Source organism: Enoplosus armatus, chromosome 18 (genome assembly GCF_043641665.1).
Source record: "Enoplosus armatus isolate fEnoArm2 chromosome 18, fEnoArm2.hap1, whole genome shotgun sequence".
Taxonomy (NCBI): Eukaryota; Metazoa; Chordata; class Actinopteri; order Centrarchiformes; family Enoplosidae; genus Enoplosus; species Enoplosus armatus.
In genome coordinates this window covers 1407314-1431426 of record NC_092197.1, presented here as the reverse complement: position 1 = coordinate 1431426, position 24113 = coordinate 1407314, and the positions used below count along the sequence as shown (strand labels likewise).

Genomic DNA, 24113 nt, shown 5'->3' with positions numbered 1-24113 from the left:
CAAAGACATTCGGTTTATGATCAGAAAAGAAAAGAAAAGCATCAAATATTCTCACCTGAGAGTCTGAAACGCTTAATGGCTCGAAAATTTAACAATGATTGTTGCAGCTTTATGTCGGATGCATGTAGTGCAGTAAAAAGTACAATATTTCCCTCTGAAATGTGGAGTAGAAGTATGAAGTAGCATAAAATGGAAATACTTGAGTTACTCTCCATCGTCTCTCTCTGCAGATCGTGTTGAGATGATTCCTCACATCCTCACTCACCTGCTCTGCCTGGTGTGTGTGTGTTCTGCTCGTCCTCAACCAGGTGAGTCGAGTCCAGCAGAGACTGCCCCCCCCCCCCCCCCCAAATCACCCTCTCTGACGTCGATGTAATAACACATGAGCCAGCCTGCTGCAGGTCCAGGACTGACAAAGTGGAAAGTGATTATTAGTCCAAGACACATCCACTCTGAACACATGCTTTCCAGTAATCCCTGGTTACACACACACACACACACACACACACACACACACACACACACACACACACACACACTCTCTCACACACACTCGTCAGTCGGTGGAAGCCAGCGTCTGATTGCTGCTGTCTTTGCTGCCAGTTGCAGAGAAGCTCCAGCTGCTTCGTGCATCACTTCACGTGTTTCATCAGTTTGTTCGTTTATTCCAGGAAGAAGATTCTGTGATGAAAAGATGAAGGTTTCCTTTGATGATCTTTAAAATATCCAGTGGTGCAGTAAAAGTAGCAATACTGCAGTGTAGAAATACTCTGTTACAAGTAAAAGTATTAAAACTAAAAGTATTGGCATCAAAATATACTTACTCATTATGCAGAATGGCTCATTTCAGAATAATGTTTATTATATTATTGGATTATAATTATTGATGCATTAATGTGTTTATCACTTTAATGTTGTAGCTGATTTTAATTTATTTATATACATAATTTATTTATTGATTATATTTTGTATTATTAATCTGAATCTGCTGTATGCTGTAAATAATAAATGAAGTGGAGTAGAAGTATAAAGTACCAGGAAATGGAAATACTCAAGTATTGTACTCGAGTAAATGTACTTAGTTACTTTCCACCACTGAAAAAATCTATAGTGGAGCTGAAACTATAAGTCAAATATTCATCGTTTCAGATATTTCTGAAGTAAAAAGTACTAAAGAGACATTTAGACGCTTCATGAAGTACTGAGGATCTAATTCTGTTCTTCCTGATAAAGAAAGTTCTTAGTTTGTTTGTTTGTTTGTTTGTTTGTTGTGTGTGTGTGTGTGTTTCTGTCCTTATTTATTGTGGGAATAAAACATATATATATATATCTATAATCTATTGGGCTGAAGTTGCTGCTTCATGTATGACATGTTTTCCAGCGTCGCCTCACTCCGTGAAGATGGAGAAGACGTCCCCTGCGACCGGCTCTCTGGCGGGCCGGGTGGTGCTGCCGTGCCACTTCTCCATGATGCCGGTTTCTTCGCCACGCACCACGCAAGCTCCCACACCTGGACCTCTCCTCCCCGGGGACGCTCCTCACACCAGCCCGGGTCCCGAGGAGGAGCTGAGGATCAAGTGGACAAAGCTGGAGGCAGAGGGGGAGAAGGTGGTGCTGGTGGCCCAGGGGCGGGTGGTCAAGGTGGGGCAGGAGTACAAGAGCAGGGTGTCGGTGCCCAGCCACCCGCTGTCGGTCGGGGACGCCTCGCTGTTGATCGTGCGGCTCAGGGCCAGCGACGCGGGGCTTTACCGCTGTGAGGTGATGCACGGGATGGAGGACAGCCAGGACACCATGAGCCTCAGCGTCTCCGGTCAGTCAAACACAAACACGCTCTGCCAGTTCAGCACTTTTATAGGTCGGATTAACAGCCGACATCAGGAGTCTACAGACGTGTTCAGTGACTGAATCCAGATGTTCAGCTGGCGGAGACTTCACTGCTGGTTTCTTTAAACAATATGTTCAATATTAACTATGGATCAAAAGACCGTAATGTGAAAGGCGTCACTGGCATTGATGAACACACACAGAGCTCTACAGAGCGTTTCAGCGTCTTTCAGCTCTTTGTTTTGGTTCATAGCTGCTGTTTTCATCAACAACAAGCTGTAAACAGCTTCTGTGCACGACCTGACACAGCTGGAGGCTCGCTGCTGAACATGGTGGAGCATTTAGCTTAGCCACTGACCACTCGGGGGCAATGGAACAAGCTGTAAACACAACACTGACATATTATTATCACCTGATAAAGTCTTTATGGCAAACTTGTAAGCAAACAGTTGTTTATGTCCACATCCAGCGGCTACAGAGCAACCTGATGCTTCATGTGGAGCCATGTTTGTGTCTCCTGATGGATGAAGTCTAATATTCTCTCTCTGTTAGCTCTGTTTTGGTCTCCTCCACCTCCTGAGGGAAACATCTGTCTCTTCAGCTGCTAAATGCCAGAGAACCAGAGAATTTGGGGCATTTTTGTCTAAAAAACACGACTTAAACAAATAATCGATTATCAAAATTGCTGCCAATGAATTGTCTCGATTGGCTAATCAGCTAGTCGATAATTTATCGTTTCAGCTCTTGTAGACCGGTTTTTAAAAAGCAGGCAAAGACACACAGCAGGCATGAGTGTGTGTGAACAGCAGTTTGTGTATGAAAGTCACAGTTACTTCATTTTGAATTGTAGAGAATATCAGAGATTTCTGGGGTTCGGCCGTCAGAGGTCATCCAGTGGAAACTCCACAGAGCCGTGTGGAGGAATATCCCAGCGCTGATCCAACTCTGGCTCCCAGACATTTACACAGATTCCACATTAATGCTGAACTGGACTCTTTGTTGGGCAGCTCCACACAAAGACGCTCCCTATGAGTGACACACAACTCTCCATTTAACAGCTCAGTCATCTATTCACATCCTCCTGCAGCGCTGCCAGGAGAGACGAGAAATAATCCTCCCATCCAGCGGGAAATAAAGGAGCTAATGACACAAGACAACAGATACATGTAGTCTGAGGATGACAGCTGAAACAGCCGACTGGCTTGTGTTTCTCCGTACTGTCGTGGAATTATCTGGATTTTCACTGAAGAAGTCACCGAATCTGGTGAGAGAGTCGCAGTCTTACTTCCACAGACAAGGTTAGGTGACAACAACTGCTTTACAAAATATGTGGTTCTTCACTGAGGCTAAAATCTGAGGAGTCAACTACGACTCCCAAGGTGCATTTCAGCAAGAAACATCCACCTACAGAGTTATAAATTGTAAAGTGCCCCGCTAACAGCAGCGTAGAGTTCACGGCTCTTACCTGCTGACAGCTGGTCCTCGTGTTGTTGACCTCTGTTCAGGTTTTCTTACTTAAATCAATTCACTTTGAAATTCTGGGTCGATTTTTGGATGAATTCGGCAGCTTTGGCGCCGTGTTTTGTTTACAACTGCAACGACGAAGCATTTGAATCCACCGCCGCTCTGATTCACACCTGTGGCCGGCTTCATCTCCATAGCAACGGCAGCCGAGCCTCATGGGTATTGTAGTATTCAGAGCCAGTTGAAATAATTAAACCTGGTGGTCGGAATATAAATCGATGTGATCGTTACATCAGCAGTGCTGTGTTCAGCAGGTGAAATATAGGATTTATAAAAACACCTCAGGTACCAGCAGCCCTCACCCTGATTGGTCTCTCTCCAGGTGTGGTGTTCCACTACAGAGCTAACAGTAGCCGCTACACGCTGGACTATCCTGAAGCTGTGGAGGCGTGTCGTGCTGCAGGCGCCTCCATCGCTACACCTGAACAACTGACGGCTGCTTTTGAGGATGGTTTGGACCAATGTGACGCCGGCTGGCTCGCCGACCAGTCAGTCAGGTGTGTGTAAAACAGGGGTGGAGGAAGTATTCAGATCCTTTACTTCAGTAAAAGTACAAACACCACACTGTAAAAATACTCTGTTCCTGCATTGAGCATGTTACTTTTAGGGTTATAAGGTTTTTAGGACTCAAATATTGACAGAAATTACTTAATTAGCTGAAGATTTCTTTGCAGTTAGATTCTGTGTTCTACCTTTATTGTTTTTTCAGATACCCAATCACAGTGCCCCGTCCAGGCTGTGCAGGTGATCTGATGAGCAGACCTGGAGTCAGAACGTACGGCATCCGCGACCCCACAGAGAAATACGATGTGTACTGCTACGTCGATAAACTACACGGTAAACACACAAGTACAGCAAATACACTTAAAGGAACACTTCAACATCGATATCAGTCTCATGTCAGAGTGTTCGGTACAGAGCTGGTTAGCCTAGCTTAGCATAAAGACTGGAAGCTAGCTTGGCCCTGTCCAAAGTTAAAAAATACACCTTCGAGCAGCTTTAAAGAACACTAATTGACATGAAGTATCTCATTTGTTTAATTTGGACACAAACAGTAGTTAACTGTGACGTCCACGGTACATTTACATTTCAACAGCAGCACGTTCGGTCGACCAATCAACAGCCAGAAACCATTGTTTGTCCAAAGAACTCCTTCTCTATTTAAGTTTCATTTTTATCTTTATCTTGTTTACATGAGTGAGTTTAACTGCAGAAAGTAAACCTCTGACGTACCGTCTGTCTCCTCTGTGTGAAGGCGAGGTCTTGTTTCCTGCGGTCAGCGCTAAGCTCACCTTGCAGCAGGCGAGAGAAGAGTGTGTGAAGCACGATGCCGTGTTGGCGTCGCCTGGTCAGCTGTTCGCAGCCTGGAGGGCGGGGCTGAACCGCTGCGACTACGGCTGGCTGTCCGACGGCAGCGTCCGCTACCCCGTCACCGTCCCCAGGCTTCAGTGCGGAGGAGGCCTGCTGGGGGTTCGCACGCTCTACAAGTATGAAAACCAAACCGGCTACCCGAACCCCATCGACAGGCACGGAGCTTTCTGCTTCAAGGGTAAGACATCATTGACCTCCACTGTCTGCCACCTGCAGCCTCTCCCACCATCAGGAGTAGTTCTAATATTGAAGTTGAGGCCGGAAGACGCACTACTTTTCCCCCCACAGAGAAGAAGTGAGCGCCCTGGCTTGTGTGAAGTGCTTCCTGCTGTGGGTTGTCAAAAGGCTTCAGCCTGAAGGGATGGATCACATCAGTGAGCAGACTCACAACAGCGGGGGTTATAAAAACACTGAGGGGGCGACAGACAGCTGATACTAAGACATTATTGCTGAACATGGTTAGTGGCTGGTTGCATAAAGCTTTTCTTGCTTAGGAAAGTATTTAACTTCTGAACATCTCAAACATATTCTCTGAGCAAAGGGGAACAAATCATGTTTCCATCTCACACCTCTTCTGGCTGGACAGGCAGGAGGGGGTAAAACTATCAAATGTGAAACAGAATATGTTCTGGATTTTGTCCTGTCCCGTTAATCATCTCAAGATCCATCACATTCACGTGCAACCCCTTCAGGGTGTCCTGGTGATATTTCAATGAGGAAAGCTAACTGGGTATCTACAGATCTAGCGGTCTCCTCCCATCCTTTCTTCTGCTGCACCTTTTTATGCAAACCCCAGACCGACCCTCCTCCAAATGTCCAAATCACAGAAACATTTGACTCGTGAAGCTACAAGAAAACTGCAGCTCACTACATAAACGCTGAGGTGTGTTGCAGCACAAACAAGCCTCGATCTGCAGCCATTTAAAGGCAGAGTGTGTAAAGGTGGCAACAGAGGGGGATGACAAAGAACAAGCGGTGTTCAAACCCAAGCAAGAGGAGAATAAACTCCCACTGCCCTGTTTATGGTGGGGTACGTGTTTTTATGAGGGGAAAACCCAACTCATGCACTCTAACACAGATACAGCAGAAACGGGACAGGTCCCTAATGCTTCACAGCTGGACCCTGCCCAAACACAGACAGACAGACAAGAAAAGAGGGGGGCTGCAGATCTAGTTCTCCCACAAGTAACATCATCATTAAAAAACACTCAAAAACACAAACCTTTAAAAGAGAGGTGAGGTTAGTCTGTGTGAAGTAGGTGCGCGGCAAAGGAACCGATTATACACTTCAAGTATGATTCTTTACAGATGATATAATTGCAAACAGTCACATGTTTGGCAACATAAAGGTACTTTCTGAAGCTGAGGGCTGTGTAATGTGTTCTGCCAAGCATTAAGTGAAGTGGCAGAGCTGCAGGAGAGAGTTAATGTACAGTAAAGTGACAGCATGAGGACAGACCCCAGCCCAGCCAGATGACTGCAGCTCACCAAACACATGACATCATATCTGGGCAGGGCTGAACATGCAGCCAGGGTCTCCTTCATGGTGGGAAAGACCAGAACAGACCACAACTAATCCCCAGAGTCTGCAGGCCAACCGCCAATAAACACCTTCAGTATGGGAAGTGTTGGAAGACGTACTCAGATCCTTTATTTAAGTCAAAGTATGAAAACAACAATCTAAAGACACTCTAAGTCCTATATTAAAACTCTACAGAAAGTACAGAAGTATTATCAGAAAAAAGGTACTTAAAGTAAAGTCAAAAGTAGAAGTTCTGCAGTAAAATGTCTCCTGTGACTGATATCTGATTCTATCTGACATTATTAGATTATTAATACTGATGCATCAATGTTAGAGCAGCATTTACTGTTGTAGCTGCTCGAGGTGGAGCTAGTTTAACTACTTTATATACAGTTAGCTAGTTTAACTACTTTATATACAGTGAGCTAGTTTAACTACTTTATATACAGTTAGCTAGTGTAACTACTTTATATACAGTTAGCTAGTTTAACTACTTTATATACAGTTAGCTAGTTTAACTGCTTTATATACAGTTAGCTAGTGTAACTACTTTATATACAGTTAGCTAGTTTAACTACTTTATATACAGTTAGCTAGTTAAAGTACTTTATATACAGTTAGCTAGTTAAAGTACTTTATATACAGTTAGCTAGTTTAACTGCTTTATATACAGTTAGCTAGTTTAACTACTTTACATACAGTTAGCTAGTTTAACTACTTTACATACAGTTAGCTAGTTTAACTACTTTATATTCAGTTAGCTAGTGTAACTACTTTATATACAGTTAGCTAGTGTAACTACTTTATATACAGTTAGCTAGTTAAAGTACTAAATATACAGTTAGCTAGTGTAACTACTTTATATACAGTTAGCTAGTTTAACTGCTTTACACAGTTAGCTATTTTAACTACTTTATATACAGTTAGCTAGTTAAAGTACTTTATATACAGTTAGCTAGTTTAACTGCTTTACACAGTTAGCTAGTTTAACTACTTTATACAGTTAGCTAGTTTAACTGCTTTACACAGTTAACTAGTTTAACTGCTTTACACAGTTAGCTAGTTTAACTACTTTATATACAGTTAGCTAGTTAAAGTACTTTATATACAGTTAGCTAGTTTTAACTACTTTATATACAGTTAGCTAGTTAAAGTACTTTATATACAGTTAGCTAGTGCTTTATATACAGTTAGCTAGTTTAAAGCTTTGAGGAAGAGGAGAGTATAGAAGGAAGAGTGGAAAACTAAGAGGGCGAAAGAGAAAAAGGGAACCCCACCTAACCCACCCACCGCTCCCATCCTTCCATACACGCCCCTGACAGCCAGCAGGGAGGGATGGAGGGGAGTCAATTACGTAGCGTTTATTAAAGCATTATGTCAGTGACGTTCAAAGCCTGCTGCTTTCTCCCAGGACACTAACTATATGAACTCAGCACTTAGACCTACACAAAGGAGAGCATTGTATGTGTGTTTAGGAGTCCTATTTCCTGTCTTTTCTCATATGGTATGTATTCCATCATAATGAGATATACATCTTTGCCAGCATCACAGGCTACAAGAGGTCTTTACAACAGAAAGCTTCATGGTCTGTTCAGAATTGTAAATAATGTGTGTTTAGAGAAGAAAGATGGATTCAGGCTTTAGCAAGAGAAACCAGTTCACTGTGAAAGCTACTGTAGAAAATAAATGTATGTCTGTTGGCTAGCCAGTAAAGTCTTCTCTGAACAACAAATAAGGTTTTTCTGGCCACATTCAGACCTTCATTTGTGACTCTTATTATTCTGACACCACTGGCACAGCAGTCTCCAGGCCTGAAACTGTTTATTTTTGACAGGTGACTTCATGTTTCAAAAATCAATGCTGCTAAGTTGCCTTTTATAGTCCTCCGTAAGCTGACGGCAGTCTGACAGCGTCATGATTAGCATTTTCCAGATAGTACAGTCATGACTAAACCAATTCATTCTGTAAACATTTTTTCTTGGACATGACTGATTAACTGGAGCCTTTTCCAAGGGTTAGGTTCCAAGTTTTTAGGTTGATTTTCTACCTCGTTAGTCAGCCATTTTTATTTCTTTGCCATCATTCATTCATTTGGACATCAGATATTAGACTCTGATGACTGAACCTGATGGTCTTGGATTTCGGAGAGAACTCTGACATCTCAAGCATTGTTACGGAAAGAATGATAAAAATACAAACTGACCAAACTGAAAGAAACCTCTACAACTTATGAAGTGGAAAACAGCAGGACAAAAAAAAACACGATTTACTTCAACAGAGAGGGGGTGAATTGTGAGGCGTAACTATTGGTTTTATCAACTTATACTCTGAGAGGTGCCGTTTTTCTGTCAGGATGGCTCCAAATACTACAATGCATGCTAACATCAACATGTTAGCATGCACTCTCCACTGGTCTTTTGACCCCCCCCCTCCTCTTCTTTGTTTCCCTCTCTTACAGCTAAACTACCAGAGCCGACTACCACGAGTCCACCGAATACACACAAACCTGACAGCCCCACAACCGTTCCCCACACTCCAACATCCGGACCACTCTTAGACTCTGAAAGAGCTGAAATTCAAACAAGAATACCAGATCCTATCACATATTCACACACAGCCTCACCAGACCAACATGGGACAGACCACCCCTCCCCTCACACCACAGCCTCTGTGAACCCCACTCCCATGTTTGACGACTATGATGTTAAAGACTTCAATCACTCACACAACGTAGAGTCGGTACCAGTTAGAGGAGACATTTTGTTCCCCATGCAGCTCCCTCCCTTACCCACCACACGCTCGCAGCCCGCACACCTTGACATCTCCCACGGGGGAGAGGAGGGAGGCCAGGCGGGATCGGGCCGAGGTGAGAGCAGCGGCAGTGGGGAGGGAAGCAGCAGCGATGACAGCTCTAGTGGAGCTGAGGTGGGAGCAGTGGAGACCTCGACCCAGGTGTGGGTGGAAACCACATCGAGACCAAGTTGGCTTCTAGAGACCACCGCAGGCCGTGTCACCCCTGGACTGGGGCTGGGGATAGAAACCACATCGAGACCATCAGAGCTTCTAGAGACCACCACAGGGATGGAGCTGGGGGTGAAAACAACTTCTAGACCAGCAGAGCTTCTAGAGATAGCCACAGACCGTGTCACTCCTGGGCCCGGGCTGGGGATGGAAGCCACATCAAGACCATCACAGCTTCTAGGGATCACAAAAGAGGTGGTCATTCCAGACAGTCTCAGTCCAGAGCCAGGCCTCCCAGCTGGGACCGGAGACGTGGGGCAAACACCCGCAGTTGTCTTTAAAGAGGATGTCACCCCTGGAGCTACACCCACGTTTGACCCCGACCAATCACTGGCCACTCCTGGAGACTCCACAGCCCAACCACCTTTCCATCTCATCATTGTCAACGTGCACGACCGAAACAATTCAGGTGAGTTAAGACGGGGACTCACGTTACTGCTGTTCAGAAGATGAATATGATTTGGGCGTGGCGACTGATGGGGCCAAGTTGGACTAGGTCTGCTCCAGTCTGGGTCAGTTGGACCAGACCTGTTCTAGTCTGGGTCAGTTGGTGTTGACAGTCTGCTGATAAGATCCATCCAGGTAAAGTAAACTGGTATAACATATTGACCATCAGCCAACTGCAATAGAGAAACACTGGTCAAAGCCCAGTATGGATGCTGTGGGATTCAAAGACAGACCTCCAGAGTGTGATTACTGACAAAGATGGCTACAACTCTTATTTCCTCCTCCACCTTTCGTAAGCCTTTTGTTTCTTTGGGACCCAAAAGTCTCACATTTCACGTGAAACTGTTGGGTCTTTGAGGGAGAACATTTATCTTTCAGAGCGACCTGGTGTTTGTTGCGTTGTGCTGTCGGGGACTTCACAGTAATCTGCTGCTGCTGCTGAAGTCTTGTTTGTTGCCTCCGTAGGAAACAGCTAATATTTTCTTACCTTCGTATTTGTATGCTGACAGTTTCTCTCACACACACACACACACACTGTTTGCAGAGCCAGATGTGGAAAGTTATGAAGTCAGTCATCTCTGCTCGGCCAATTTTGCAGCTAAACATATTGTAAACACATCACAGCGTCTCCGGTGGGAAAGCAGCAGGGCCTCATGATTAGTCAGATATATCAGAGCAAATGACTCTTTAACTTCACCTTTCTTTCTGTTTCTCACACACACAAACACACACTGGTGGTCCATTAGAGTGATTAACCTCTGTTTTCTTTAGCGATGATGTCTAAACAGCCACATGTTCAACTTTCTGGTCTACACGTCTGTAGATGGAGCTGACAACAAACCACAAATAGTTGATCTTAATTGTCTTTTCTCTGGTGAGCTGCCTGAATTGTCATAACGAACAACTTCTCCAACAACACTCTCTTTCTTTGTGTTAGTTGTATAACCGCCGTGGATGGATTATAGAACAGGCTCACCAGGTACAGGTCCAGGGGCCCGAGGGCTCAGGGGGTCCCAAACCTGCATGTTTGGTTAAAGTGACTGTTCTTGTTGGGAAGTCCAAGGTCTCAGTCAAAAGTGCTGTCGGAGGTCCTGATCATGTCTTTATTATCCTGATGAGTCTGATCTAATATTTGTTTCCGTTATATTTTCATTGAAAGTGTGTTACGCTCGACAGTGATGTCACGGTGTACTGGCACACCCTTGTGTACATATCTACATCAACAAGTTAAACCACTGGAGGGCAGCAAAAACAAGATTTTCAGCTGCTGTGAAGTTGCTCTTTAAGCAAAATAACAATATTTTAAGAAAATAGTTTTGTTTTACTGTTTCACAGCAGGTTTAGGATCTGTTCACTGAGATGAACATAAATCATCAGTTCATTTATCAGTGACACGAGTGGTGTTGTTCATTTCTTCTTCATTCCCCAGATGTAGGCGATGATGCGATGATGGAAGGAAACTCCGCTGGTATTAATCCCCAAATGTCAAACTATTTCTTTTAAGTACAGAACTTGAGTTAATGTACTTTGCACCCCCCCGCCCCCGCCCCCTTCACCCACACACACATGCACTCACTCAAATTTCAGTGCTGATGTGTTTGTTACCCCCCAGCCAAGTGGTGCCATCCTCCAGGAGTTGTGTTTATTATTGAACAGTTGAAGGCGTATACTGTTGCAGAGGTAATATATCATCTCATGAAGCGGGCGCTGGTCTGTGTGCGGTCCACCGACTCACTGTTTCCACGTCCTGAGGAAATTAGAAAAATTGAAGCATTGAGTGTTTTAATAAAAACTCTTCCTCTTTCATGCCGTATCAAGTTCCGAGTCACACAGAGGCTTTTTGACTTTGGGCGACATGTTGTGGCTAACGCAGGTTAACTAGTTAGCTCGGTCCAGTTCAAAGAGGAGCTCCTCAATCCGGTCACAGCGTGTGTCACACAAGATAACGACACTCGGTCTGTGTTTGCATCACGTTTTGCACATTTTTACTCCAGTTCCCACGATATAGCTTCCATGTGTACCATAAAGTCTTAATCAGGAGACACAGGCATGCATTGTTTGAGAGCAGCCCTGCAGCACCGGCTGACCTTAATCATACGCCGACTGTTAACCATCCAGATATTCACTTTGGCTTGTTTTAATAAACATCAGACATGAGCTGCTCTGAGATCCTGGAAAACAACAACTGACATATCGAACTGAGAAAGATGGCTTGTTTTTAGGGTTTGGTATTGAACATCCGCTCAGACCCTGATGTGTCGTATTGAAGTCTGTTGGCAGATGCCAGGTTAGATCATATTTAACTTTTCTTTAAAGAGTAACTTGACACTAAATCCACCTTTTTGAGTTACATCATGATATCTTTACTTTTTTATTAATTAAAAAGGAAAACATGTTTCTATAACTCAAAGTACGGTATAAACAAAGGTATCAGGTTTTTCATTACATACAGAATTATATTTACAATTCATACATCAACATGTTGTCAAGGCGCTTCAGTGGAGGAATAAACCAACACAGCGGTCATCTCTATTTCTGTGTTGTCTATATTTGTTTACCTTTTGAACTTCTTATTTGTTTGTTTCTTGTTTGTCTCTAGTGGACCATATCCTGGACATCTTGAACCAGCCTATGAGCGGCATAGGTGGCTTCCAGCCCCCCTTCCCCCAGATCACCGACCTCTCACAGGTGACCAGTGAAGCTGTCCAGGGCAGCGGAGACACCGACTCTCTCGAGCCTTCTCCAATCAGCCTGCCTCCAACTGTCAGCTTTGTCAATGGAAAACACGAGGTACCGTCCATGCAGTGGAGTCTGATGTTTTTGTATGGGATTGTAGATTCATTTAGCCCATAAAACACTGAATATTGTAATATACGTTGAAATTAGCTCTGACGTCCAAACCTACAAAAGTATGACCCAAGTTGTAACCGGAATGATCCCTGAAAGACTGATTCTCCTTTATTTACTCAGCTACCTTCTTTTCTGATCCATTCAGGTGACATTTCAGCCAGAGCTGCCAGAGGAAGCCAGAGGAGATCAGTTTGAGACGGCCACTCCTGTTCAGGTAGAAGAGGTGCCAGAAGAAAAAGAGGAGGAGGAGGAGGAGGAGGAGGGTGTGACTTTTGACTACAGTGCCATAGAAATCCCCACAGAGGAGACACCTACAGAGGAAACCAGTGATTTAGTCCCTCATCCTACAGATTCATACCCAGATGTAGTTACAGGCTCGGGCACTGATGCCGACACAGTCCCTGATGTCTTTACTGACTCGGACATAGAAGGAGTCAAAACTCAAGAACCAGGTGACCAGACAACAACAAGAACCACCACCACAACCCCATTTACACTCGCTGTCTCATCATCACCAACACCCACCACACCATCAGTCCCCCCCAGCGTCTCCCAGCCTGTGACTGATGGCGTCTCCACCTACGAGGACATGGAAGGCTCTGCAACTCGTGGCACTGATGATGAGGCAGGTGCAACGCAGGAGGGATCTGCAGATGATGCTCTGCCCACCCCGGCTGCAAGCAGCCAGTCCGGTGTGATGACCGATGAGACAGAAATCGGAGGGACGGAGCTTCCTACTTTTATCCCAGACACACAGTCCCGGGAAACCACCACAAAGACCCAGACGGAAGACTTCGAAGGGTCTGCCTCTGGAGAAGATGAGGCTTCAGGACAAGATGTTTACCCACCAGAGACGCCCAGGTTTACCAGCCCATCAGAGACACCCAGCTTTACCAGTCCATCAAAGACACCCAGCTTTACCAGCCCATCAAAGACACCCAGCTTTACCAGCCCATCAGTGACGCCCAGGTTTACCAGCCCGTCAGAGACACCCAGCTTTACCAGCCCGTCAGAGACACCCAGGTTTACCAGCCCATCAGTGACGCCCAGGTCTACCAGCCCGTCAGAGACACCCAGCTTTACCAGCCCGTCAGAGACACCCAGGTTTACCAGCCCGTCAGAGACGCCCAGGTCTACCAGCCCGTCAGAGACACCCAGCTTTACCAGCCCGTCAGAGACACCCAGGTTTACCAGCCCATCAGTGACGCCCAGGTCTACCAGCCCTTCAGAGACACCCAGCTTTACCAGCCCGTCAGAGACACCCAGGTTTACCAGCCCGTCAGAGACGCCCAGGTCTACCAGCCCGTCAGAGACACCCAGCTTTACCAGCCCGTCAGAGACGCCCAGGTCTACCAGCCCATCAGTGACGCCCACGTTTACCAGCCCGTCAGAGACGCCCAGGTCTACCAGCCCGTCAGTGACGCCCAGGTCTACCAGCCCGTCAGAGACACCCAGGTTTACCAGCCCGTCAGAGACGCCCAGCTTAACCAGTACTCTACCACCGATTCATTCTACCCTTTACACCCAGCAGCCTCAACCCGCAGTGGGTACTGAAGTCACAGAAGTGCCTGTAGTTTTACCTGCTGTTGACGCGTTTGCAGAAGCAGGGTCAGGTGCAGAGCAGCTGTCCGGAGAGGGGGAGGTTTCTGGGGAACAGGGTGGGCTTATGGTTGAAATTCCTACAGAGGTCACTGTTACTGTTTTCCCAGATGTGGCAGCTGTGACGTTTGAAGACCAAACCACACTCACCACAGACCTTAAGGACATGACCTCTGAACCTGGCACACCAGAATACTCCACACACCCTCCTCTTGCTGCCACAGATGATGAGAAACATCCCGCAGTTACCACCGAGCCTGCACCCACAACCCCTGAAGACCACACCCCACCGCCTACCGAGCTTTACAGAGACCAGACTGAGCAGTCCACCACACGCGGCACGCCGTATGTAAGCCAGACGGTACTTTCCACTACTTCGACTTTGTACACTTTCGACCAAAGCACCCACTCCGTCCCCCAGTGGGCTCTGATCCCCGACCCTGCTGCCACCGCTCTGCCGGAGGACTATGACTATGACAAAGAGACAGTCCCTGCTCTGCTGGAGTCGCGCCCTGAGATCCCAGCAGAGACCCTGGCCACAGAGCAACCAGAGAGCGGCACTGACTCAGCGTATTCTGTGGAGGCCAGCACTGTGAATATCAGAGGTACATGAACGCCATCGTCAGTGGTTTGTTCTTTAGCTACTTCAGTGTATAAACATCACAGCAGGTTATTTCACTGGTTTACCTCCCCTCTCTTTGGCTGAAACTACGTCAATAAGTGAAATCATTAACACTGACCCTTCGCTAAGCCCCCCCCCCTTAGTTTATGTTGCTATGCCTAACAAGCTTTCCAATCGAACACGACACAGTTTACAACTATTATTATTGTGGCAGATTTACCATCAAAATCCATTGTAATTAAAAAAAAAGAAAAAAGATTTGTCGATTTATCTTTAATGCCAGACAGTAAAGACTAATTTCTTCACGGTGATTTTGTTGCTAGCAGATCAGCTAAAGCTAGCTAGCTAATACATGCTAACTTCATGATTTGGTTGAAAACTATCTTCTATCTTTGGCTGACTTTTAAATATTTAATAAAAGGGTCATAAATATGCTTGATGATTCATGGCTACATACATGATATCATGCTAAAGGACTGTTGCTATAGCTAACAGGTCCCAGGCAAAAAGCTAGCATCCTCACCAGTTGATCCATCTAGAAGACATAAATGATACGAACAATGTGATTAAAATGTTATGTGTTTTAACATAATCTTTTTCAGATGCTTGCTATAGAAAAATATACTTACAGGTTAGATTTTTGATTTGGTGTTCATATTTTCAAACACTTTTATCAACGTTAGCCTAAACGCTCATATCTTAGCATCCTGGACCGGCTCCCAAACATTGGATGTTTCAGTCCTGAGCTGTTTCTTTTCCGACGTAACCTGGAACCTCACAAAATGATGTAGTTGCTAATGTTATGTACCTTGGCTTTGGGAGTAACGGCAGGTATTTAGGTAGTAAGCTAGTTAGTAGGGCATGTTAGCATTAGCTCTTGTGTTTGTGGTATTGTAAGGCTTTGACTACATCACTTCAACATCTGGCGGACCTGCTGTGACTACTTTCTGTTGCTAAGATATGATTGCTGTTCAGATCTTAGTGTTTAGCAGACAGTTAATGACTGAGAAGCTCTGAGCTACAGTACATTAGCGCAGTTACTTGTGTGATGTTAATGGCTGTCCTTTTGCATTGTGTCATCTGTGTAGACCTCCTGCCGTGCTCAACCAGTGTGTGTCAGAATGGAGGCTCCTGCTACAAGAAAGGAGCACAAAATATCTGCATGTGTGCACCTGGATACACTGGGCAGCACTGTGAAACAGGTACACACATATAGACAAGCTAACCGTGTTGACCCTGCACTGACAGACGGGTGATGTGGAATAATATGGGTTGGTGTTTGTCTGCAGATGTTGATGAGTGCCAGTCTAACCCGTGTCTGAATGGAGCCACCTGTCTGGATGGAGTCAACTCCTTCACCTGTCTCTGCCTGCCCAGCTACGCAGGAGAGCTCTGCGAACAAGGTCAGCTGCATCTGAGTAATGACAAAGTGGTACAAAATGCACAAAATCAGGGCAGTACAGCTTATTTTTGTAGTTTTCCTATCAGCTGTAATAATATTGTACTTACTGAAGTAATTGCTGAGCAGGAATGAAAACTAATATTTATTTTTGTTTAAATTAACTTAGAACTTAAATTAATTAGAATTAACTTGAACACAACCCACATAGTCTCAGCGTAAACTGCGTTAGTTATGCAGTTGACATAGTTTCAGTACTTTATGGAGTCTCAGCTGCCTCACTGAGTGACAACACGTGACTTCAGATATAGACTATATCTATCGATCTATAACGGGGACTTACCCCTGCTGGAGTAGTTCGGCTTTCAAATAAAAAGTCATATTTCGGAGATCTGGAAACATGGTGGCATCAAAATACAAAACAAACGCGGAGTTTATCCAGATTATCTAAACCACTTTATGAAGTGAGCGCACCTGAAATGTCCCGTACAGTCAGTCGCTCTGTAAACTGACTGCTTCTCTGTTATTATTACTGATGGGAATGTTCTCCAAAGCTGCAATAGAGGCCCATAATTAATATATAGGAAATCTACTACAAATATTGTGTAGTGTACAGTGCACACACACACACACACACACACACAGGTGGATGGATGTCGTCTTGAGTCATGACAGTCTTTGCTGCTCCGCCGTCCTCCAGCACTGGGCGTTGGCTCTTCAGCAGATTAGTTCCAGCTTCTCGTCCAATATTTCTGCCATTACTCAGCAACTAATCGAGGCTCAGGCACACAACCAGACTCCAAGGATTAATATTTTCCATGAAAATTGACCAGCTTTCAGAGAGTTGTCTCTCCCAGTATTCTGTGAGGAAAAGTTCTCTGTTATTACTTTTAGAAAGTGAAATGATAAGTTGTTGTTGTCAGTGGTAACACTGAACTAACGTCTGATTCAGCAGGAAATACATCAGTTTTGTTGGAATTGTTTTCAGTGAACTTGAACTCCGCTTTTGTTCATTCTTTCTGCCAACAGCAACCTCTTAAGCTAAAGCACACGTTAATAAATCAAACAGGGAAGGAAGCGTTATGCACTTTATATACTTGTACACTAAATACACACATTTATGTATTTATATCTAATCAGAGGGTACTAAATATGCAATTGTTTCTCTGTCAGATGAATGCAGAAGAGTACAAAGTACAATGTTTACTTCTTAAATGTCAAAAGAAGTATAACATAGAAATACACAAGTAAAGTACAAGCATCTCAAAATTGTACTTAACGTAAATGTATTTGGTTACTTTCCACCGCTGCTTAGTAAAGCTATTACCAGTTTACATATTCATATTCAAATAAAACCAGTTTGCAAAACATTTTCATGTGACAAAGATGACTTGACCCACATTAAAATAGACTAGAAGGATATAAAAGTAAAATACAAAAGATAAAGGTTGTTATTTCCAAGCTGGTCAACCTCCGCTGCTCCGGTTTTTACTTCTCTTGTCATCATCAGTCGTTTGTAGAAGGTGGAGTTAACGGAAAGTGGAAATCCCCGGACTGCAGGGTGTGTCCATGTTCACCGAGGTCTGCACAACATCATGTAGAAACTTAGGTGTGAATTATTGACTGGAGCTCTGTTTATTTGATGCGTCCTGATACATGCAGCAGCAGATAGAGGACCGCAGACACAGCTGTCCTCTGGTAGTTTCCTGTCAGTGGAAACAAGCAGAAAAAAACTGATAATCGCTCTTTTATTTTGCCAGAAAGCTTTTGCAGCTGTGTGGCATTCAGTCAGCGGTAAATACGGCTAAATACTGCCTCCGACTCAGTGAAGCTCTCCTTCATCCTCTGGTTCAGACTGGCCTTCTGAACTCTACTGATTCTCTGCTGCTATTTTCAAACTGCCAGAAGGCTGTGCGTTCATTAGAGGGCCTGGAGACCTCACCTGACCCTCCAGGTGGCTGCACACTGGAGCTATTAAGACGAGGCAGGTTGACGAGAGCTGATACCCCGAAGCCTCGACAGCAGCTTTCCATCACGGCTTTATTGGCTCACAAATGATTCTGAAGCAGCTGAGACAAAACATCCATTGTTTACTGAGCCTGACGAAGCAGAGAGCTGATTATGTGGCTTTAAGTCATTGTATATCAAACTAACTGTGTGTTGTACATTAACTGTGTGTTTGTTTGTGTGCTTTTGACCTGAAGACAACTGGAGAGTTGTGAGGGTTAATGAAGTCCAACTGTGTGTTACTGAGCTCATTCATGAGGGCCCTTCACCCCCCAGCTGGACCTCAACCCCAAACAACAGAGAAATAAACAAATCAGAGTAGTTGAGCAGCTGCAACATTCAGAATAATTCATTGTTACAGCAGCAGGGGTCCAGATCAGCTGGCCGTGGGCGACGTTATGTATATAATCAAGTTAAAAGTGCACAGAATCAAATCTGGACTGTGGGACAGACTATGAGCTGCACCATAAAGCCTGGACGGTAAACTATCAATCACTCCTGAGGATATCTGACAGCTAATGTGCTGCTACGTGGCTATTGAGAGCTTGCTAGGTGGTTGCTCAGGTGCGTTCACACCTGACCGGTATGTTTTGAGGTGCAATCGAAGCCACAGTAGAATACCTGATGATGTATTGTATTTTTACACCTTTACACTGGATAAGTTCTTTGACCGTTTGATTGTTTCCCTCTTTGCAGACACTGAGGTTTGTGGGTTTGGTTGGCAGAAGTTTCAGTCTCACTGCTATAAGTACTTCACACACCGTCGGACCTGGGACGCTGCTGAGAGGGAGTGTCGGCTGCACGGCGCCCACCTGGCCAGCATCCTGTCACAGGAGGAGCAGCTGTATGTCAACCGTAAGTCCATGATGTGTCAGTGTACTAACATAAACTGACGTCAGCGGCAGGACGGTTCCAGTTTGTAGCCATGCTAACAGAGGAGCTCTGTGGCGTTGTCAGTCCGTCCACTTTGGTCCAGACTGAAATATCTCAACAACTATTTGATGGATTGTCATGAAATTTAGTTCAGGCATTCATGTTCCCCAGAGGATGAATCCTACTGAGTTTGGTGATCCTCTGACTTTTCATCTAGCGCCATCACCAGGTCAAAATATTCATTTGTCCGTTACTTCAGACCAAATGCAAACTAGATGTTGTTAAATGTTAGCTAACACGCTAAGCTAAGATGATGACTATGGTAAAGATTGTACCTACATGTATTACATTTTCCTGTTTCCTTGTTTAACTTACAGTATTTACTGTAGTGGTGCAAGCACACAGTTTTACAGCGGACCATTATAAAAGACGTGTCGGGTGCGTTCACGTTCATTTTCAAATATTACTTCCAATAATGCCACAAGAGGCCGAAACTCCCAATCTGAGACCCAAAAAACTGATGTAGTCTTTAAAGCGTCTGTGCCTGTAAAACAGTTTTATAGGTCTGTGCACTGTTTGGAAAGATGCCACTCATATCTGAGTCAGATCAAATCAAGTGGAAACTGCTGAGTGAGATGAAATGAAGCAGCTCCGCTTCGTTTCTTCACACTCTTCATTATTCACTCCTCCTGCTGCAACACACATGTTCAAACACAAGCATGTAGATCAGTGTGTCAACAAATCATCTCCTCCTCTCTCTTCTTCTTCACACTCTGCTTCCTTCATTCCTCTCCAGATCTTTCAATCCCGATCCCTTCGTCCGCTAACGATGTGTTTTGCCTCTGCAGGTCTGGGCAGCGACTACCAGTGGCTCGGCCTGAACGACAAGATGTTTGAGAGAGACTTCAGGTGGACCGACGGGAAGCCCATGGTAAGTTCATACATCAGTGTGTGAGGACTCAACCGTCATAACGAGTTACAGCCAAGCAGGATAGCTCATTTAGCCGCTGTTGATTGACAGGGAGGTAGACCAGTTGCCTCGTGAGCCAGCCTCACTTAAAGAGGGGCGGGACGCCGGCGTTCTGCTGGGACTTCATTAAAGGAGGGAGTTTATTCCATTTTATGGCTCCACATACAGAAAAGAACCCTTCCTCTGCTGAAACAAACCAGAAACATGACACGCATCACTTCCTGTGTGTCGGCAGCGACCAATCCCTGCACTCGTCTGCGTTTCTTAGTCATGGTTCTCACACACGTCGAGCGTCTGCTGGGACTGTTGCAGCACGTGAGCTGAGTTGAGCAGTGAAAACGGGGCCTGATGAGAGCGGAGAGCCTGAAACCTGATCCTGGGGGGACTCTGCTGTCGTAATGTGTTATCATTCAGAACAGAGGCACACCCTTACAGAGCTTCACTTTGTACACTCAGTGAAGTGCAGAACAGAACTCAGCGGCTGCACTGCAGCGTGCACGTAGACCAGGTGTTAGTAGGTTTCCTCCTGCACATAAAGCTTCAGGTGTCTTTAGGCCTGTCGGGCGTCCCAGTAGCACCACTGTCTGCTCTTTCTGTGAATTACATCCAGTCACGTGTGTTGAACACGCTCCATCTCCTCACGGCTGCTGGTGTCATACAGAGCGGTGCTGATGGTGGCGGGTGGTGGTGAAGTAGTGACCTCGTTTTGTCATCCAATCAGGAATGTCCATGTAGGGATTTAGTAATAGCTAAGCTCCGTGTTTATTGGATGTTTATTGGGTGTTTCACAATAAAGTAAAACACGTGTTCTGACAGCAATATGACTTCTGGAGGCCGAACCAGCCGGACAGCTTCTTCCAGTCTGGAGAGGACTGCGTGGTGATGATCTGGCACGAGGGAGGACAGTGGAACGACGTGCCCTGCAACTATCACCTGACTTTCACCTGCAAGAAGGGAACAGGTACGCACACATGGAAACACACACAAATAAATACACACTCCAGAGGTTTTAATCTATTTTCTTTACAATGCTAATTGGCTCTTTAAAGGGGGGCCATACTGGTGATTTGGCTTCTTTCAGCATATAAACCTCATGTATTTCACATAACCGCCATCACAAACTGCACTCTGTATGCCAGCCTGTGACAAATGTGCGATCGTGTCAGTGTGTGCAGATGGCGTTGTGTTATAAACACAATCTGGCCCTGAATGAGACTGTTGTGAAAACTGTTTCACAATTTCAGCTTGCATTTATTTTCACGGTTTCATTTTCAGACGACTGCTCTCGCTATTACAAAACTTTTCAACAGCCTACTAACAATTGCAAGGTGTCAGATTGTCCTTGAACACACCACCAAGGACAATTGTGAACATGGTGTCATTTTGCAGCCACATTGCATTATATCCTTCACTGTGACGATTACCCACTCGTATACCTGGACATCTGTATGATGGTGTTTCGTAGTTGATGGCAGCCTAGAATTTAGGAGATCAATCTACCAATGATATAAGTGATATAAATTACCTGTACATATCAATATTTGTAGATTAGCAATTGATCCAGCTGTGTGATCAACATTTATAAGGTGTTATTATGTCAGTGTTTTGTTCACAGCTTGTTGCGCTGCCCCCAAGTGGCCAACATATGGAAGTTGAAGCACTCACTGTGACGTCTCTCTGTTTTCTCAGTCTCGTGCGGGCAGCCCCCGGTGTTGAAGGATGCTCGCGTGTTCGGGGCCATGAAGCCTCGCTACGAGATCAATTCCCTGGTCCGCTATCACTGTAAACAGGGCTTCATCCAGAGACACACCCCCACTATACGCTGCCGGGCCAACGGCCAATGGGACACACCCAAAGTCACCTGCACGAGCCGTGAGTACAGATGTTTGAGGAGCGTTGGCTGTACAACATCTGGAAATGTGTCACTTTTAACGCTCTCTCTCTCTCTCTCTCCTCAGCTGCAACCTACCACAAGTCCTTTACTCTGCGCCGCCGCAACGAGCAACAAAACCGGCACCACAACCAGCACGTCCACCACACCAAGACGCATCAGAAACACCATCAAGAGCAACCACAGAGTTACAGCGTCTTTCAGCGCTTCTGGAACCCTTTCCAGAGTCAAGTCCAGGACCCTCTGAGGGAGAAGAGGCACCCGCAGGTCCAAACACAGAACGAGGATCAGATGAGACACTGATCCGGTTCGTGGTTTCGTAAATCAGCTTATCGTTGACAGCCAAACACAGCAGGCCGGCCACGTCGGTCCAGAGGCATGGATAGACAGAGAGACGCACTGAACTGTCTATCTATGGCTCTCAGAGGGACCAGGAGATGTTGCACCGGTACGTGGTCCACAAACACTCCGGGATCTGAACCGTAACACGAGTGACAATTTAGTTTCATTTGTAAAGTTAGCTCACTGATTATATCTAAACAGGAAGTGGCTTCACCGTTAATGTGTTCACTCTCAGTAGTCAAACAGTCGTCAGCTCTTCACTGTGTTCATGACCTGATAGAGGATCTGGACTCAGTCTGAAGTCGTACTTTAAAGCCGCCCCGTGGAGTTTTCTCACCAGCACACTGCTTTGTATCCGTGATGCCTCATACGTTTGTTGAATTAATCTCCTTCCTCGTAAAACATTTGCAAAGCTGACTTTTTGGAAGAATTTAAAGTCCTATGTTGTTTCGATCCACGTTCGCTGGCGGGGGCCGAGACAGTGAGCTAAACTGTTAGCATGTTTCTGTTATTACACACAAAGACTGCATGTGGTTTAATGAGCTTTTAAAAAGACGGATGTTGGAATGGGAACATTTCAGCAGGATCTGATTATTGAACATGAGGTTTGTTTTGATCCATATGATCAGAAATCTCTCTGAACAACACACACATTAAAGAACACAAACTACTGTAGAACTAGAGCTGTAATACAGAACTGCAAAGTAAATTATACTGAAGAGATCTGAGCATCTGCTTTTCGAGCTGGAAGTTAAGTTTGCGCCTTTGTTTCTCTCATACTCGTCGTCAAGTTTCTGCTGCGTCAAAATGAAAAAGGATTAAGAAACAGCTGAAGAGAGTTTTACACGTTCACAGCGATTACCTTCTGCCGGCTCCGTGTCCTCGGGGACGTCTGCAGCTCCTTTAGATGGTAACAGATGCTTTGTGCCTGTAGCTGAACACGACAACCTTTAGTTGCTTCAAACCTCAGCTGCTGTTTCTGTTGTCTGACGATGTCGCGATCACCAACCAACGATTTTATCTGCAGCTTGTTAACGACTGCTGGTCAACACAGCTTTAGATCAAAGTTCATTCTCGTTTCATTATCTGACAACGGAAACAGAAAAATATGCAAATGAGAACAGCTATGAGGTGAATTCAGCTGGGAGGGGTGAAGACTGAAGGGGTCGTCCTCCTCTCTCTCTCTCTCTCTTCCTAAATATAAACAAGAAAACTAGTTTTTCTGTATGTGTGAAGTCAGAAACAAATGAGATGCATCATTAAAAATGTATTTTAAGTCCATTACTAATAAAAACAGACATGTACAAGTGAATTACTTCAGGCTGCAGATCCGTGTGCAGTTTTGATATAACGAGCATGAATTCATCACTTTAAATTATTATCATTGAACAGTCTCCGCTGTTACGACCCATCTTTACTGGCTGTGTTATTTCACATGTAGATTTTTGTACAAAATGTTTTAGCTGAGAAAAGTTTTTTAAAAGAGCAACACACACACACACACACACACACACACACACACACACACACAGAGCCGAGGAGGAGGTTCTTATGAATGTGTGGTGTGTGTGTGTGTGTGTGTGTGTGTGTGTGTGTGTGCTGCGGCTGTTAATCATAGGATATATAATATAGATACTATATGAAGCCATATGATCTTAACTTATTGTATACTTTAAAACTATGAATGGACTGTGATATTAAATAAAGGTCATTGGAACTGAAGTGGTTCTGCTGATGATGACTTCCTTCTGTTTACAGATTCGGTCGTGTTGTTAGAACACGCTGCCGTCATACGTGTTGGCTGCACGTAGCCTTTGTTTAGCAACGTTAGCTTGTCGAGCTGTTGATGCT

At 44.9% G+C, this 24113-nt stretch overlaps 1 protein-coding gene across 1 annotated transcript; it reads left to right on the top strand.

Moving 5' to 3' along the window:
* The first annotated feature begins 1365 nt into the window (after positions 1 to 1365).
* On the top strand, positions 1366 to 22223 carry vcanb (versican b). Its single transcript, XM_070925061.1, has 17 exons — positions 1366 to 1500; positions 1561 to 1810; positions 3671 to 3845; positions 4058 to 4185; positions 4604 to 4897; positions 8907 to 9671; positions 12309 to 12499; positions 12705 to 13360; positions 13411 to 14102; positions 14161 to 14763; positions 15869 to 15982; positions 16070 to 16183; positions 18883 to 19041; positions 19908 to 19990; positions 20846 to 20990; positions 21719 to 21901; positions 21988 to 22223. Exons 1-17 carry the CDS (start codon positions 1366 to 1368, stop codon positions 22221 to 22223), a joined length of 4923 nt encoding a protein of 1640 aa, XP_070781162.1.
* The last annotated feature ends 1890 nt before the right edge of the window (positions 22224 to 24113 follow it).

What these genes read in the sequence shown, in the direction of transcription:
- vcanb (XM_070925061.1), top strand. Translation starts at nt 1,366, where the DNA reads ATGACATGTTTTCCAGCGTCGCCTCACTCCGTGAAGATGGAGAAGACG. An exon ending in CACCTGCAAGAAGGGAACAG is followed by an intron (nt 20,991 to 21,718) that starts GTACGCACACAT and finishes CTGTTTTCTCAG; the next exon opens with TCTCGTGCGGGCAGCCCCCG. An exon ending in CAAAGTCACCTGCACGAGCC is followed by an intron (nt 21,902 to 21,987) that starts GTGAGTACAGAT and finishes CTCTCTCCTCAG; the next exon opens with CTGCAACCTACCACAAGTCC.